Raw genomic sequence first — 18,463 nt, forward strand, 5'->3', positions numbered from 1 at the left:
TCTTTTATTCACAATCCACAAACATAGTACTGCCCACAGGGTTTTGAAATACAACCAATCAATATATTACAACACATACAATGTAAGTACAGCAGCCAATCGGGCACAATGGGACAATAGAAACACACCCAGCATATTCCTCCCCTCTGTCTAGGAGATAATTGAGTCAACTTCTGTATCTACACAACTATCTCCTAAGCTGAAAAGTTACACTTCTTATAAATTGTTACAACTTTGTGAGTTTACATTGTACATACATATAACTTATATCAATTTAACCAGTATAACTTGGGGACAAACCTATCCAAAATTCACTTGAATAGGTTCAGGGGTTTAAAAGTTAGTAAAAGTATCTTAAAGGGCTGTAATCCAGGGGCAGGAGGCTGGCAAACAGCCCCCTCCAAAACACCGTGGCGAAGTGGCTTTCGCCACACAACCCATTATCCTATTGGCCTTGGCAGCAGCTGCCTGACACTGGTTTTTGCAGCTTAGTTTGCAGTTCACTAAAATTCCTAGATCCTTTTCCATGTCAGTGTTACCGAGTGTTTTACCATTTAGTATGTACGGGTGACTTGCATTTTTCCTTCCCATGTGCATAACCTTACATTTGTCAGTGTTAAACCTCATCTGCCACTTATCTGCCCAAGCCTCCAATCTATCCAGATCCCTCTGTAGCAGTATATGGTCCTCTTCAGTGTTAATTACTTTACACAGTTTAGTGTCATCTGCAAAAACTGATATTTTACTGTGCAAGCCTTCTACAAGATCATCAATAAATATATTGAAGAGACTAGGGCCCAATACTGACCCCTGAGGTACTCCGCTAGTGACAGTGACCCAATCTGAGTGTGTACCGTTAATAACCACCCTCTGTTTTCTATCACTCAGCCAGTTACTTACCCACATACAGACGTTTTCTCCCAGTCCAATCATTCTCATTTTATATACTAACCTTTTATGTGGTACACTGTCAAATGCTTTGAAGAAGTCCAGATATACGACATCCATTGATTCGCCGCTGTCAAGTCTAGAACTTATCTCCTCATAGAAACTGATTAAATTAGTTTGACATGACCGATCCCTCACGAAGCCATGCTGATATGGCGTTATTTGCTTATTTTCATTGAGGTGCTCCAAGATAGCATCTCTCAGAAAACCTTCAAACAATTTACCCACGACAGATGTTAAACTTACCGGCCTATAGTTTCCAGGCTCTGTTTTTGGACCCTTTTTGAATATTGGCACCACATTTGCTATGCGCTAATCCTGTGGAACACTCACTGTCAGTATAGAGTCCTTAAATATCAGAAATAAGGGTCTGGCTATGACATTACTTAATTCCCTTAGGATACGGGGGTGTATGCCATCTGGTCCTGGCGATTTGTCTATTTTAATCATTTTAAGATGCCGCTGTACTTCTTCTTGGGTCAGACAGGGCACTTTTAAATGGGGAATTTACTTTTACATTCTGCATTTTATCTGACAGTTTATTTTCCTCAGTGAATACAGTGGAGAAAAAAATATTTAATGGCTTTGCTTTCTCCTCATCGCTCTCTGAAACACCGTCAGATTTATACTTTTTACCATTTACAGTATATAATTGTAGAACATTTTAAGGTTAGTTTTGCTCTCTTTGGCAATTAATCTCTCGGTCTCTAATTTGGCTTCTGTTCCGCTCTCAAAACACTGACTATGTGTGGTTCTGAACGGACAGCTAAACACTTGTCCGAGACTCCAGAAAACAGAAGCCCACTGCTTGTGTTGTCTACCAAAGGAATCAAACTTTATTTTATTTTTTGTGAAAAGGCGATGATGTCTCAAGCCCCTTGGGAGAGAAGCAGACAGGCTGCATCCATCGAGAATAGCTAAAATGGCTGAAAACACTTCCTAAACCAAGGGTCACTTCCTGCCTGAGTGATTTACATAACCTGGGTAAAGCTGCCACTCACTTTTGCCACTAGATGGCAGTGATAAACTACATAGCCTATATAAATAACTATAACTTAAATAGCCTGTAAAGGCAGCACAGATGCTTTTATTTGTTTTTTACATATTCGATTTTTCTCCTTATAGTTTTTCAGTGCTTCCTCGCCACCCTCCTGTTTTAGTGATTTAAATGTTTTCTTTTTGTCATTTATTGCTTTCTTTACAGTTCTATTTATGCACATTGGTTTTTTTCTTGTTCCTTAACCTTTTATTCCCATAAGGTATGTACCTCTCACAATTAGATTTTAGGATGCTTTTAAAAATATCCTATTTTGCGGCTGTATTTTTATTTTTGAGGACTTTTTTTAAGTTTGGTATTTTTGTTCCTCCCTCAGTGCCAGTGCTGTGGGACCACAAATTGCGGTCTGCAATGCATGGGCATTAGTCATGTGCACACTGCTTGTGGATGCGGACACATTAACTTGAATGGTTCCACAATCGTCAACATGCGGCCAAAGATAGAACATGTTCTAACTTTTTGCGGTGCAGAGGCATGGATTAGAAGCCCAAAGAAGTGCTTCATAGTGCTACCGATCCGTGCCTCCGCAGCGCAAAAAGCCGGAATTAGACTTACCGGTAATTCAGTTTCCACGAGATCACCACGACGGCTACAAGGAGATTGACCCCTGACCTCTGTAGGGGCAGGAACAGAGAGAGGGTTTAAATCCCCCCCTCCCACCACCAACACCAGTGTGTCCAAAATTACAGAGACAATCAAACAAAAAAGGTGGTGAGAACAAACATAGTAAATCAAGAGGGTATTACTTCATAACCTCATAGAAAATAAGTAAGGGGTAGGGAAAATACGTGCCGTCGTGGTGATCTCGTGGAAACTGAATTACCGGTAAGTCTAATTCCGGCTTTCCACCTCATCACCACGACGGCTACAAGGAGATATACAAAATTATCGCCTAGGGGGGGACGACCGCCTGAAGGACCTTACGTCCAAAAGACAGGTCTGAACTGGATAGGTCTAACCTATAATGTTTAGTGAAGGTGTGAATGTTAGACCAAGTGGCAGCTTTACAGATATCCTCCAGGGAAGCTCCTGCTCGCTCTGCTTGGGAAGAGGACATAGCTCGAGTAGAGTGGGCTCTCAAATTTGTGGGGCAAGGGAGACCCTGAGACTCATAAGAAAAGGAAATGGAATCCCTGATCCATCGAGCTAAGGAGGACCTGGAGGCTTTTAGGCCCTTATTCTTACCGGAGAAGAGGATGAATAGGTTGTTAGATCTACGGAAACCTTTAGATACCTCAAGATAACGTAGTACTGAACGTCTCACGTCCAGGGAATGGAAGCTAGCCTCTCTATCATTAGAGGGATTACTGCAGAAGGAAGGAAGGATTATCTCCTGGTTCCGGTGGAAATCTGATACTACCTTAGGTAGAAAACCTGGATCTAATCTTAGGATAATTCGGTCATCGGTGATGCGGAGGTAGGGCTCCTGAATGGATAGGGCCTGAATCTCGCCTAACCTTCTTGCGGACGTGATGGCCACTAAAAAGGCTGTTTTTAGAGAGAGATGTTTGATAGAACAGCTATCCAAGGGCTCAAACGGGGCGAGGGTCAGGCCTGTGAGTACCGTATTGAGGTCCCAATTGGGGATCCTAGTTTTCAGGGAGGGACGAAGTCGGGAAGCGGCTCTCATAAACCTTTTGATCCAGCGATGATTGGCTAGGTCTAGATCAAAAAAACAGGCTAGGGCCGAGACCTGTACCTTCAGGGTGGAAGGCCTGAGACCCAATTCAAGTCCCTGCTGGAGGAAATCTAAGATCCTCTGGAAGTTGGGTGGCTCTAGATTTGGGGCAGGATTGCCGCTCCAAGAACAAAAACGCTTCCAAATTTTTAGGTATATCGAAAAGGTGACTTTCTTCCTACTTGCTTTAAGGGTTGAAATCACTTGATCAGAAAGTCCTTGAGATCTCAACCTCTGGACTTCAGGATCCAGGCCGATAGCTTGAGAAAACTCGAATTTGGGTGCAGTATCGGCCCCTGATGAAGAAGGTCCCTCCTGGAGGGAAGAGGCCATGGATCTTCTATCGATAGGTTCTTTAGTGAAGTGAACCAGCTCCTTTTCGGCCAATAAGGGGCTATTAGGATCAAAGTCGAGTTTTCTGAGTTGAGCTTTTGAATTACCCTGGGAAGCAGAGGCAAGGGTGGGAATGCGTAGCCGAGATCCCAGTCCCAGGGAATCGTCAGCGCGTCCAGAGCCCAAGGGTTGTCCCGAGGGTTCAAGAAGCAGAATGTTGGTACTTTTGCATTTTTCTTGGACGCAAACAGGTCCACCTGTGGGACACCCCACTTCTCTACGAGAGTCTGGAACACGTCCTGATTCAGGGACCACTCGGTATGGTCTATCCACTGACGACTGAGATAGTCTGCCTCCACGTTTAGGATCCCTTTTAGATAGATTGCGGAGATGGACCTCACGCGGGACTCTGCCCAGTCGAAGATTTTTCTTGAGATTGACATCAGTTTCTCTGACCTTGTGCCTCCCTGATGAGAAAGGTACGCCACTGTCGTCGTATTGTCGGAGAGTATTTTTATGTGGTGACCCACAAGGAGGGCTTCTGCCGCCTTCAGGGCTTTCCGGACCGCTTCTAGCTCCCTGAAATTGGAAGATTGGGAGCGGGTTACCGAAACCCAGGAGCCTTGAAAGAAGTGATCTCCCACTTTCGCACCCCATCCTTTCTCACTCGCGTCCGTGAGAACTTGGATGTAGGGGGTCTTCTCCCAGGCGACTCCCAAGGACAGGTTGGCTGAGTGTCTCCACCAGTTTAGGGAGACCTTCACCGCGGTGGGAATCAGAACCTTGTGGTTCAGTGAGGACTGTCGCCTGTCCCAAGATCTGAGGATCCATAGCTGAAGTGATCGAAAGTGAGACTGGCTCCAGGGAACGGATGGGATGCAGGATGAAAGAAGGCCCAGGAGGCTCATAGCCTCTCTTATGGGACAAGACCTTCTGCTCTGAAACCGATGGATCTTCAGTTGGAGGCCTTTGATTTTGTCTGGTGGAAGGAAGGTACGCTGAGCCCGGGAGTCCAGGATGACCCCCAGAAACTGGATAGTGCTGGACGGTACCAGATGTGACTTTTTCTGGTTCACCAACCATCCCAGATCTTGGATGAGAGATAGGAAGGTTAGTAAGTCCGATTTTAGATCGTCCTCTGAGTTCCCGACTAGGAGGAAGTCGTCCAGGTATGGAACGATCACTAGTCCTTTGTGTCTCAGGAAGGCTACCATCTCGACCACCAGCTTCGTAAAGATTCTGGGCGCAGACGATATCCCAAAGGGGAGGGCCGTAAACTGGAAGTGGTTGGTTATCCCCTTGTGATCCTGAATAGCAAATCTCAGGAGCCTCTGGGATTCTGGATGAATTGGGACATGATAGTAGGCATCCTGAAGATCTACTGAGCACATTAGGGCGTTCTTCCCTATTAAGGGGATCAGGGATTTTAGGGATTTATTTTGGGCAGAAGAGGGATTACCTCTACCCCTGCCCCCTTTGGAATAGCTCCAACGCCCTGACTTTCCCTTATCCCTAAAGGGTTTATTCTGGCTAGAGGGGGCCCGAAAGGGATATTTCCTTCTAAAAGATTTTTCCTCAGGAAAGCCCTTCTTCTTATCTGCGGCCTTTTCCAGGATACGGTCCAAGACCGGGCCAAATACATATTCCCCCGAAAACGGGATAGCACACAGCTTCATCTTTGAAGTGTTGTCGCCCGACCAGCTTTTCATCCACAAGGCGCGGCGGGCAGCGTTGGAAAGCCCCGCATCCTTTGCGGCGAATCTAACAGATTCGGCCGAGGCGTCTGCCATAAAAGCTGTGGCTGATTTCAATAAGGGAAGGGACCTGAGTAGCTCTTCCCTAGGGGTATTATCCCTAATATGATTTCCTAACTCGTCTAGCCATATCCTCATGGACCTGGCTACCGAGGTGGCCGCGATGTTAGTTTTCAGATTAATCATGGCCGCCTCCCATGATTTTTTCAGGAGACTATCTGCCTTCCTATCCATAGGATCACGTAATTGCGAGGTATCTTCAAAGGGCAAGGCAGTCTTTTTATTGACCTTGGCGACCTGAATGTCCACTTTGGGAGTCTCATTGAAGATCTTCACCTCATTTGAATCAAATAATAAACGGTTCTTGAAGGATTTGGAAACCCCCAACCTTTTTTCGGGGTTGGACCATTCGTCCAAAACCATATCTCGGATATTTTCATTGATTGGAAATACACGGGTTTTCTTAACCCGGAGTCTCCCAAACATCTCATCTTGTATTGAGTGGGCTTTTGGGGTGTCTTCTATACCCATCGTAGCCCGGACAGCCCTTAGAAGGTCTGACATCTCCTCTAGCGAAAAGCAAAACTTCCTCTCTGACTCAGCCATATCGGTATCAGAGAGAAGCTCCTCGTCTTCCCAGGCTCTAGATGTAGACGCATCTTCCCCTGTTACCTCCGGGTCAGATAAGGAGGGAGATGGTTCCCTTCGCCTTTTCGGTGGAGGCGAATCCCGGGGAGGGGGGGAAATTTGGGATAAGGAGGTCTTTACTTCATTACGAATCATGGACCTCAGTTCCTCAAGGAAGGAAGGCTGTTCTTCTGCAATGACGCTAGAGATACAGTCCTTGCAGAGCTTTTTGCGATACTCGTCCGGAAGCCGTTTGAGGCAGGACACGCATTTGGCCTGTTTCTTGATCCTTTTCTGGACCTCCTTAGGAACCTGGGGGAAATAATCCCTATCAGCCATAGGTAAAAGTCGAGGAGAGAAAAAAGCCCCAAGCCTGAGAAGTGGAGGAGAAGGAGTATGCAACCTGGTACAGTGTTTTCAAAACAAGTAGCAGAGCAACGAGCGCTTCCCCACAGGGGACTTACTGTAGGCAGCACAGGAGGGTCTCCAGGGGAGCGGGGTTCAGCCGACATGATCAACACAGCTCCAGGTACACCGCACAGATCGGGCGTTCAGCGCTTGCTGGCGCCGAAAATTTGAATCTGGAGACGCTTCCTGGATGACGTCACTTCCCTCCGTCCACCGGAAGTGACGTCGGCCGCCCCAGAAGCGCTTTGGTGCGCACCCGGCGAACGCCCCAGACTCGGCGTCGGCGGGAGATCGCAGCCGGGAGCAGGCTCACATCTAATAATGGAGCGAGGCCTCCCTCCTCACCCCTGCCCAGCATTAGTACACCGACCGCAGGAGGGCAGGGGGAACACCGGTAGGTGCCAGGAAATTATTACCATCTTCATCTCCCCGCAGGGAGACTCTCTCTGCCCCTGTCCTCTGTAGGGACAGGAAACACTGGTGTTGGTGGTGGGAGGGGGGGATTTAAACCCTCTCTCTGTTCCTGCCCCTACAGAGGTCAGGGGTCAATCTCCTTGTAGCCGTCGTGGTGATGAGGTGGAAAGATAGGTGAAGTCCTATCTTCGGTTGTATCTGGCGGATGCGGACCCATTCAAGTCAATGGGTACACATCCGTGATACGGTGTGCACACAGCCAGTGCCAATATATTGCGGACCGGCTGTTTATGGTCCGCAATATGAGCACTGTACAGGTACGCTCGTGGGCAAGAGCCCTAATAGAGGATAGTTAATAAAATAATTCCTATGCTCACCATTCTGATTTCTTGTCCAAAGTAAAAGGGCATCTGTCTCTTTGATGGACCTTCCTGTGCTACACAGATGATATATTAATTTGAATATGTTCTTTGCTTTTTTGTCTCTGCTGGGCTGGTATGTAATAGCACAGTTTGTTGCACTATTCCATACAGTGCCATTCTGCAAAAAAAGACATATAGCATGCAGTATATGCCATTTAATGCGGGAACCTATCAACATATATCACACTATACAGTGCCGTACGTTGGAGGCATCTGCTGGAAGCATACATCAGGAAGTCCTCCCAAAGTGTACCTCCGTTATTCCTCACAAACGCGTGAATTGACCCCAAGTTAATATGAGGTACGGTGTGGACACATCTACTATCCAATGACTGCAACTAATGGCTGGAAAGCAATCTCCACTTTTAGGAACAACAGAGATTTATTTTGAGAAGAGGACACGGTTTTTATGTTCCAATTCTTGCAATATGTAAAATGTTGTGACGGCGAGAAGAACAACAACAGAGAACATGATGAACTTACCTGTGTACAGCAATAACCGAAGTGAACAACCTCGGGCTCCCGGGGACCACATTGGTAAAAATAAACTCGAAGCGAGTGTTGTTGCATTTGGTCAGTATGTAGAGCGCTTCTGTCTGGCCACGCAATTTCTAATGACAAACAGAGAAATCAGCATCAGATAGGATGAACTTTAAAGTGGATGTGTTGTCATACTATACTGCGCTATGTAAGGGCAGCATGGCATGGAGACGAAACATTAAAAAAAAAAAGTTATTGAGCCATTTGGCTATCAGGAGCCATGAAAGAATACACCGAACACATAGTTTGTGAGTCCAGTATATCAATGATAGAGCACTGCCCCTGGGTCCCCATGGACTGATGGTTGGCTGTTGTTTATTTGCACATACAGCAATACATCAATCAGTGTGAGGAGGGTGAGGGGAGCCTGCATCTCATTAACACGTAGGACTCAGTGTTGGCATCGTGCTGCAATGATTAAACTGTGAAGTTTTTTTTACCTAGGCTGAGAATCCGCCAGATAATCGCTAATGAGGAAGGCCACCTCATAGGAACGCTCGTTAGCAATTATCTGACTGTGTAACGGCTCTTTCACACGAGCGGATGCCGTGCGGGTAATCCGTTGCGTGAAAGAGTGCCAAGCCGCGCTCTGGACAGCAGAGACATGGATCATTAACATGACTGATAATGCTCCGTGCCTCTCTGTGATCTTTTTACTACAAAATCACGGTGACAACTTTATCTCACTGCGATTTTCTAGTAAAAAATTAGCATTATCAATCATGTTAATGCTCCGTGTCTCTGATGTCCAGAGCGGGGCTTGGCTCTCTTTCACGCAGCAGATTACCCGCACGGCATCCGCTCGTGTGAAAGAGCCCTAAGGGTGTCGCAGATTGCCCGATGAACGAGCAAAACGTTCATTTGTCGTGTAGTTCGATAGTTTGTGTAGGCACATAATTTATCGTTTGCTGGCAGCAGATAATGCTGTGTAAACACGCCCTGCTGCCAGCAAACAACGAGTCTGGATGGGGACGAGCAATGGCTATAGCAATCATTCCTCCCCATACAGTGTGGCACCTAAAGAAACCCCAAAGTGTACATGAGATTTGTCTAATGTCATACACTTTGCTCGTATTGTAATACACTGCACAAAATTTGGGCGGACAAACAGGGCATACTCCACGCTCTGTGTGCTGCCATACTAGGAGGGAGATTTATCAAAACTGGTGTAAAGGAAACTGGCTTTGCTGCCAACAGCAACCAGATTCCACTTTTCATTTTCCAAAAGAGCTCTGAATAATTAAAGGTGTTATCTGATTGGTTGCAATGGGCAACTAAGCCAGTTTTCCTTTACTCTAGTTTTGATAAATCTCCCCCAAAGTTCTACACAAGTAAAACATATTCACACATAAGTGACCTACTGCATCTGACGCTACTTTAGGGAGCAGAATAAGGCTACTTTCACACTGGCGTTTCTGGGTCCACTTGTGAGATCCGTTTCAGGGCTCTCACAAGCGGCCCAAAACGGATCAGTTCAGCCCCAATGTATTCTGAATGGATAAGGATCTGTTCAGAATGCATCAGTTTGGCTGCGTTGGTCTCCGTTCCGCTTTTGAAGCGGACACCAAAACGCTGCTCGCAGCGTTTTGGTGTCCGCCTGACGATGCAGAGCCAAACGGATCCGTCCTGACTTACAATGTAATTCAATGGGGACGGATCCGTTTTTACTGACACAATATAGTGCCATTGAAAACGGATCCGTCCCGCATTGACTTTCAATGTAAGTAAAGACGGATCCGTTTTGACGTAGACTTTAAAAGAATAATGCAAACGGATCCGTTCTGAACTGCATTATCGGTGCGGATCCGTCTGTGCAGATACAAGACGGATCTGCACCGAACGCAGGTGTGAAAGTAGCCTTAATGTGTTCCCTTTAATATAGGTGCATTCAGTACTAAAAGGTAGATACTAAATCATGTAGAAATATCCACACTTACTGAGTTGGCTGTTCTCGTCGTAATGTTTAGAATGCAATTGTAGCCGACCGCTGGAAAGAAGAGAAAGAGAAATCACATTTACGCCTTATTCACGCGTCAGTGTATGGTCAGTGATTTCCATCAGTGATTGTGAGCCAAAACCAGGATTGGAGCTTCTTCCACAGAGATAAAGTATAGGGGAAAGATCTGCACCTCTTCTGTGTTTAGAACCGCACCTGGTTTTGGCTCAAAATCACTGATGGAAATCACTGACCGAACACTGAGGTGTGAATAAGGCCTCATGCACACGACCGTTGTGTGTTTTGTGGTCCGCAAATCGCGGATCCGCAAAACACGGATGGCGTCCGTGTGCGTTCCACAATTTGCGGAACGGCACGGACAGCCATTAATATAACTGCCTATTCTTGTCCGCAAAATGGACAAGAATAGGACAGGTTATATTTTTTTGGCGGACCACAGAAAGGAGCAACGGATGCGGACAGCACACGGAGTGCTGTCCGCATCTTTTGCAGCCCCATTGAAGTGAATGGGTCCGCATCCAAGCCGTAAAAAATGCGTCTTGGATGCGGAACAGAACAACGGTCGTGTGCATGAGGCCTAAGGCCGTAGGTCTAAAACACATGTCAGTGTTTGCTCATTGATTTCCATCAGTTATTGTGAGCCAAAACCAGATGCGGGTCAAAAACACAGAACAGGAGCAAATCTTTTCATTACACCTTATGGGCAATTTTCACGCGAGCATATCCAGTGCAAGAAATACACTCTATGTGTCAGAGGCATTTCCCATCCCGAATGCTGCTCCTATGACCTGGACCCATGGCATAATAATGATTTATAATGCTGTGTGTTCCTGCCTGACCTCAAATCTAATAATACATACTCGCATAATGCCGTCAGTATGACTCATTAGAGTTTAGGCTGGGCAGGATCACACAGCGCTATAAATCATTATAATGCCAGGTCCATGTCTTAGGATCAGCATTCAGGACGGGAAATACCTCTGACACATGGAGCATATTTCTCGCACTGTGTGAAAATGGCCATAAAGCCTCAGTCACACGTCAGTGTTTTGGTCAGTGATTTCCATCAGTGATTGTGAGCCAAAAGCAGGATTGGAGCCTCCACAGAATTAAAGTGTAATGGAAAGATTTGCTCCTGTTCTGTGTCTATGACCCGCACTTGGTTTTGGCTCACAATCACCGACAGAAATCACTGATCAAACACTGACTGCGTGAAACCAACCCTAGGCGGACAAATTGACAGAAACATTTCTTATCCACAATGGCGCAGTCCCGGAAGATGACAGATGACGTTCTGTGCTCTAGTTCACCCAACAAAAAGGCAGTTTTTGTATAAACAATCCAAATACATAACAAGTGATACGTACCAAGGTTAACTCTGGGCAATGCGATTGAATGCCAAATGATTCTCAGATTGGTTACTAAAAGCCTACCTGAAAAAAAATTAAAAAGCAGAAAATCGGTACTACAACCATTTTGAAGGGCAGCAGTTTTTACATTACACCAAAAACAGGCAAAATGTTAAATAAACATACAGCATAAAAAAAAAAAAACACTACAAAAAAACCCACACTCACCTGTCTGAGGTCCCGCTGCTGCCCCATTCCAGCTCGCATCCAGTCCCCACAGGACCAGGAACTGACTTGGTCGCGTGACTGCTGTGGACAATCACAGGCCTCAGGGGTCGTATCTGCTTGAACGGTACGTCACAGTAGTCCATGCAAATGTTACTGCTGAAGCCTGTGGTCAGTGGACCAAGTCCCGTCCTGATCTTGCAGTGACCAGGAGTAGCTGGGAACAGGGCAGCAGTCGGGAAGGCGAGTCCCAGATTTCATGCATTGGGGCTGTCCGCTCCTGGGCAGGACAACCCCTTTAAATACAAAGTAAAGTTACCTCTGTCCCCGTTGTTTCCCTTGGTGTCTTCAATAGAGTCTAAGCAGTCTATAAGAACCTCGCCTGGTCTCATTTTCATTTGTCTGGAATATAAAACAGCACAATGACTACTTTATACAGATTAGGCTACTTTCACACTAGCGATTTTCTTTTCCGGCGCTGAGTTCCGTCCCAGGGGCTCTATACCGGAAAAGAACTGATCAGTTTTATCCCCATGCATTCTGAATGAAGAGTAATCCGTTCAGTTTGCATCAGGATGTCTTCAGTTCAGTCGTTTTGACTGATCAGGCAAAAGAGAAAACTGCAGCATGCTACGGTTTTATCTCCGGCGAAAAAAACTGAAGACTTGCCTGAATGCCGGATCCGTCCTTCCGGTCTGCGCATGCGCAGACTGAAAAAAAAGGTGAAAAAAATAAATGCCGGATCCGTTTTGCCGGATGACACCGGAAAAAGGGATCCGGCATTTCAATGCATTTTTTCGACTGATCAGGCATTTTTAAGACTGATAAGGATCATGATCAGTCTTACTAATGCCATCAGTTAGCATACGTTTTGCCTGATCCGGCAGGCAGTTACGGCGACGGAACTGCTTGCCGGATCTCTCTGCCGCAAGTGTGAAAGTAGCCTAATAAGAAAATAAGAAAACTGACCGTCAGCAACAGCCAGATTGTTTTGTACGTGAATTCTTAGACATAAAAGATGCCATTTTCCCTCCTAACTTATAATATCTATAACTATACGGTAAACTACAAATACGGAAAAAAGACCCTATAGTGTGTTGGGGATGTACAAGACTACTCACATCAATAGGCTAACAATCCAAAAAATCCCCTTTGTGAATAAAGGGGATTTTTTGGCTTGTTAGCCTATTGATGTGAGTTTATAGTAAACGGGTGTAAGCAGTGGCGACAGGGCATGTTCAGAGGGCGCATATTTCATATGGATTCTGTGCCAAAATCCACACCTTGACACACACTGACATCAATGGGAATCCTAATGTCCTATAGTACATACGGGAGCATTTTTTTACGCAGTGAGATGCTCACACGAGGCCACTTCTCCATTCCTGGCGGAGCGAAAAGCGGCCCCGTACCTGAGATAGGGGAGAGTCCCGGAAGTGGCACCTATCGGGCGTTTCTAGCATATCCTGAGGAAATACCATGAAGGTCCAGGTGGGAAGAACTTTTTGATACTGAAGTTAGATGAACATAATCACCAGGTGGATTTCCCATAGCGGTGTATGAGCGTCCTGCATTATTATGGCGGGGGTTTAGACGGCTACTTGGGATCTGATGCGTGAAGCGGATTATTCTCCAGACTCCTAATAAGATTACCTACAAGGACAGCGGCTGCCAGTTTGGAAGTACAAAGGCATTACAATACAGCAAATATGCCACATACTGTGTCGTGGTCGCAGCAATGAGACCACATTCACCGTCATTAGTTGGGCGGGTGCACAGCAATCTTGTCATGAGACATATGTGGCCCTGGCATTCCGTTTTTTTTTTTAAATGCACAGAAATTTTAAAAAATCATTAACAATTCTCTATCGTCCCTCACATCTGTAATAAGATCTAAGGCTCGGTCGACATCGACGTCGCAAGTTCTGTTAGGGGCTTCCTGCGCAGATTTTGGTAAAGAATATAGGACAAAATAACTCAGAGCTGCTCTATTGTGTCCGATAAATTGCCGGACTCTCGAATCAAAACTGACGGACCACATTACAGTCAGTGAGGTCGGTGCAGCACAGGTCTGCTCTGTTATGTGCTGCTACTTCTGTAATGAAGCAGAACAGGACACTGCTGGTGTGAACTCTGCCTTAGAAGTCGTCTCAGACTGCGCACACCGCACCTTGGGTCACATAGACTGATAGAACACATGGTACCTTTCTTTGGCTTTTCTTCAGCTTTACTTCTCCAAAATGAATCTTGAAGCCATATGCAAATGAAGCTCTAATGGGGGGTGTCTATCACACTTGCAGCCGTAGACCCCTGGGCGCTTGCAGCGGTAGACGCCGCCCCTGGGCACTTGCAGCCGTAGACGCCGCCCCTGTGCACTTGCAGCCGTAGACGCCGCCCCTGTGCACTTGCAGCCGTAGACGCCGCCCCTGGGCACTTGCAGCCGTAGACGCCGCCCCTGGGCGCTTGCAGCGGTAGACGCCGCCCCTGTGCACTTGCAGCCGTAGACGCCGCCCCTGGGCACTTGCAGCCGTAGACGCCGCCCCTGGGCACTTGCAAGCCGTAGACGCCGCCCCTGGGCACTTGCAAGCCGTAGACGCCGCCCCTGGGCACTTTTAAGCCTCATTTGCATTTGCCTTCTAAGTTAGTTTTTGGATAGTGTTGAGCGAACTTCTGTTTTAAGTTCGGCGTCTAAAGTTCGGCTTCCGGTTAGCGGAGAATCCCGATATGGATTCCGAACTCCGTTGTGGTCCGTGGTAGCGGAATCAATAATCGGCCAATTATTGATTCCGCTACCACGGACCACAACGGAATTCGGAATCCATATCGGGATTCTCCGCTAACCAGAAGCCGAACTTTAGACGCCGAACTTAAAACAGAAGTTCGCTCAACACTATTTTTGGAGCATTACAGCCGCAGAGAAGTACCATGTGTTATCGGTCTATGTGGCCCACGGTGCGGTGGGAACCGTCTGAGACGACTAAAGTTGGCAACAGACTCCTGTTAATTTCATTTTTCAAATCTTTGTAACGGAAGCAATTATTTCGGGTATCCATTGACTTCCATGGGCAATTCTCAGGATATAGCGATGCATTTTGTGGTTTGATTTTGACACTGTCAAAATCGGGATTGAATCTGTGCTGAAAAACCTTCATGTGACGTCAATTCATTATTACGGTGCCGGCGTCTGCCTGTATTGTGCACGTTGCGGTGGACCGCGATACTACACGGGGAGTTAAAACAAAACAGTTGTGTGAATTGGTCCCTGAAATAGAAAACGTATCATTTATAATGTATAGTGATTTTCCTCTTTCTACCTCTATAAGCAGTCTATGGCACTGTTGTTTTACTGTATTAAATTCCATTTATTCCTGTGGCGCTCAGTAAAGTGGTCCTCCATTCCATATTCCAGCGAGGACCCCACCAGCGCAGATATTGTGTACTTAAAGGGGTTATCCGCTTTTTTTTATATTGATGGCCTACCCCTTTAATGCAACCCTATGGGGCACAGCCACAAACAGCAGATGCCATTGCCTGGCGGTGGGCAGATCGGACGTGCTGCCTCTCATCTGTCATGTCACCTAGAAACCCACCACTTATGGTACTACATTACTATAAGATACCACAGGAGGATTACATGAGTCTATACTCACTGGGGCGATATATCGAACCGCACATCCCGGTCCTCCCACAGGGCGTCCAGAACCGACAACATGGTGCCCTAAGATCCCCGGCCTGTACCGAAAGAAAAGAATGAAGCCACGTCCGGTTACCAAGGCGACCAGACATCCGCGCACGGGACGCAGAGATCACGTACAGCGCATGCGCTTAACAGGTACTGACGTACAGAGGGAAATAGAGGCTTTAACGCGCATGCGTAGAGCAGTCTGGCGGCTGTGCTTTGTGCAGGATTGCGGTGAAGTGGTCGTGTTTTGTGGCAGCGACAAATGTGACAAATTTAGGTTTCTTATGTATTCAGCAAAGATTGGCTTTGCAAACTTTCCAGTATATATATATATATATATATATATATATATATATATATACATTTTTCACAAAATGACATCAGACTATTCATGGGCGGGGCTTAAAAGGGATGATCTGGTCTGCTAGGGTGCATTTTAGGGCAGTTGTGTTCAGGAAGAGGCCCCTGGAGATCTAGTGAGAGCTGCGGCCTCCTCACAGCATACCAAGCACAGCGCCTTACATTGTATACTGGTTGTGCTTGGTATTGCAGCTCAGCCCTATTCACTTGAATGAAATGGAGCTGCACACAGGCCTTGTGAAGTACTTCCAACAGAGGCAGACTACGCAGCTGCTATGGAGACCACAGTGAACCTAATTATTAGGCCAGTTGCAGACGAGCGGGTCCGGATTAGGTCAGGATGCGTTCAGTGAAAACTGCACGATTTTGCAAACAAAGCCATTCAGTTTTGATTGCGACCGCGTTCAGTTCAGTTTTTATCGCGCGGGTGCAATGCGATTTACTGCGTTTGATAAAAAACGGAATGTTTACAAATAACATCTCTTAGCAACCATCCGTAAAAAAAATCGCATCCGCAAGTGATTTTCACGCAGCCCCATTCACTTCTCTGGGGCCAGCGTTGCGTGAAAATCGCAGAATATAGAACATGCTGCGATTTTCACGCAACGCAAAAGTGATGCGTGAAAACCACCGCTCGTGTACACAGACCCATTGAAATGAATCGGTCCGGATTCCATGCGGGCGCAATGCGTTCACATCATGCATTGCACCCGCGCGGAATTCTCGCTCATGTGAAAGGGGCCTTACTGTCCAGCTCTAGTACAGTATCCCTAGTATCAGTGGGGAAAGCTAAAGGACCTGTGATGATGTCATCACAGGTCCTGTACATCTAGTAAAGGACCTGCACAGGACATGATTGAAGCATTATACCGGACAGACTTGTTACATATTCCCTTCTCATGTTTATTTTGCAGACAAATGTAGAAAATATTTATGAAGTATCAAAATGTCATATATTTATGAATAATATTGCTAAAGAGAAAGACCCACCGTGATTAACTAAGCTGTGTTCACACGACTGTTTTTCTCTGCCGCCTTCTGTCCGTTTTTAAAGCGTACAGCGCATTGACCAATACAGGACAATGCAGCTATTTACATATGCAGGTTTTTTTCCAATCCAGGTGCCCGGCATGTCCTGTCCTGGTCTGTTTTGGCGGGTCAGACTTGGATGAACACAGAAGTCATCCATGTGTGTTATCAGCCAGTGGATATGTAATAGAAGAGCAGCTTCATCAGGTACAGGCGGGCACCGGTGTATTGGACCATCAATAAAACAGAAGTGAAATGAGAAATTAAAGGGGTTGTCTCACTTCAGCAAATGGCATTTATTATGTAGAGAAAGTTAATACAAGGCACTTACTAATGTATTGTGATTGTCCATATTGCTTTTTTTTTTGCTGGCTGGATTCATTTTTACCCTCATATTATACACTGCTCGTTTCCATGGTTACGACCACCCTACAATTCAGCAGAGGTGGTCATGCTTGCACGCTATAGGAAAAAAACACTAGCCTATGAGCTCTTCCACAGTCCCAACCACCAGAGAGGCCAATGCTTTTTACTATAGTGTGTAAGCACGGCCACCACTGATGGATGGCAGGGTGGTCGTAACCGTGGAAACGAGCAGTGTATAACGTGAAGGAAAAATCAAGCAACATGGACAATCACAATGTATTAGTAAGCGGCGTGTATTAGCTTTCTCTATATAATATATGCCACTTGCTGAAGTGAGACAACCCCTTTAAATCAATATACCTCCCTGCCCTACTCTCCTCCTGCTCAAATGCACTAATAGGAAATGGCAATCTTTTATGAGCACGTTTGTAAAATAAGGGTTGTAAATATATGTATTAGGCCTCATGCACAAGGCCATGTCCCCAAAAAACTGAGCCTTAAAAAATAGATGGCTTCCGTGTGCATTCCTTATTTTTTTTTCTCGCTCCCCGTTCATAAGAAAGGGATACTCTCGTCTGCAAAAAGCACCAGAGTAAGGGCTCATGCACACAAACGTATTTTCGTTCCGTGTCTGTTCTTTTTTTCTGGTGGACCGTATTTGGAACCACAAAGAAACAGAATTTACTCCGTGTGCATTCCGTTTTTTGTTTGTCTGTTCCAAAAGAGATAGAACATGTCCTATTATTGTCCGCGTTACGGACAAAGATAGGACTGTTCTATTAGGGGCCAGCTGTTCCGTTCCCCAAAATACATTCAGTCGTATGCATGAGCCCTAAGACCTACGGTGAGATCCTCTGATTGGGCAGATGGATACAGATATGTGAATAGCCCCATTCATGTGTATGGGTCAGTGTGCTATACGGACACGTATGTCGGCTGTTATTGATCTGACACATGTATGTATATTTACGCTCACTGTTACAGGTCCTTGTATGTCTCTGATGCAAACACCGATCCAGTCTATTTACAGGTTTGGAAACTGAATAAAGATGCTGTTGTAAGACGCCCGCTCACTGGCCGCAGTGCTAACCCTCCTCAGCCAGTGATCGGCAGGGCAGCTACTCCAAACCATTTCCTGTGTGTTGATCCAGGAGAAGGAAGTGACTAAAGAGCAGCAAGGATCGGTGACTAATTTACATTTTTTTTTATTTTTTGGTGTAACCTATTCTGTTTTAATTTATTACATTTTTATCTCCCCCTGACTTCAAGTCACTTCAAGCTCCTCCATATGACGGCAGCCAGAATTTTATCAAA

At 46.0% G+C, this 18,463-nt stretch overlaps 1 protein-coding gene across 1 annotated transcript in view; it reads right to left on the reverse strand.

Annotated features, from left to right (window-relative positions):
- The window catches only part of BBS5 (Bardet-Biedl syndrome 5), a 29,597-nt gene extending 14,100 nt beyond the window's left edge, over window positions 1–15,497 (reverse strand). The window contains exons 1-5 of the mRNA XM_040440035.1: window positions 15,363–15,497; window positions 12,032–12,114; window positions 11,506–11,571; window positions 10,119–10,168; window positions 8,125–8,252 (exon numbers count right to left, since the gene is read on the reverse strand). Coding sequence (XP_040295969.1) covers window positions 8,125–8,252; window positions 10,119–10,168; window positions 11,506–11,571; window positions 12,032–12,114; window positions 15,363–15,424 — 389 coding nt within the window. The 5' untranslated portion in view covers window positions 15,425–15,497. The remainder of the gene's footprint in view (window positions 1–8,124; window positions 8,253–10,118; window positions 10,169–11,505; window positions 11,572–12,031; window positions 12,115–15,362) is intronic.
- Between the last annotated feature and the right edge of the window lie 2,966 nt (window positions 15,498–18,463).

This window comes from Bufo bufo, chromosome 7 (assembly GCF_905171765.1).
Source record: "Bufo bufo chromosome 7, aBufBuf1.1, whole genome shotgun sequence".
NCBI classification, from domain to species: domain Eukaryota; kingdom Metazoa; phylum Chordata; class Amphibia; order Anura; family Bufonidae; genus Bufo; species Bufo bufo.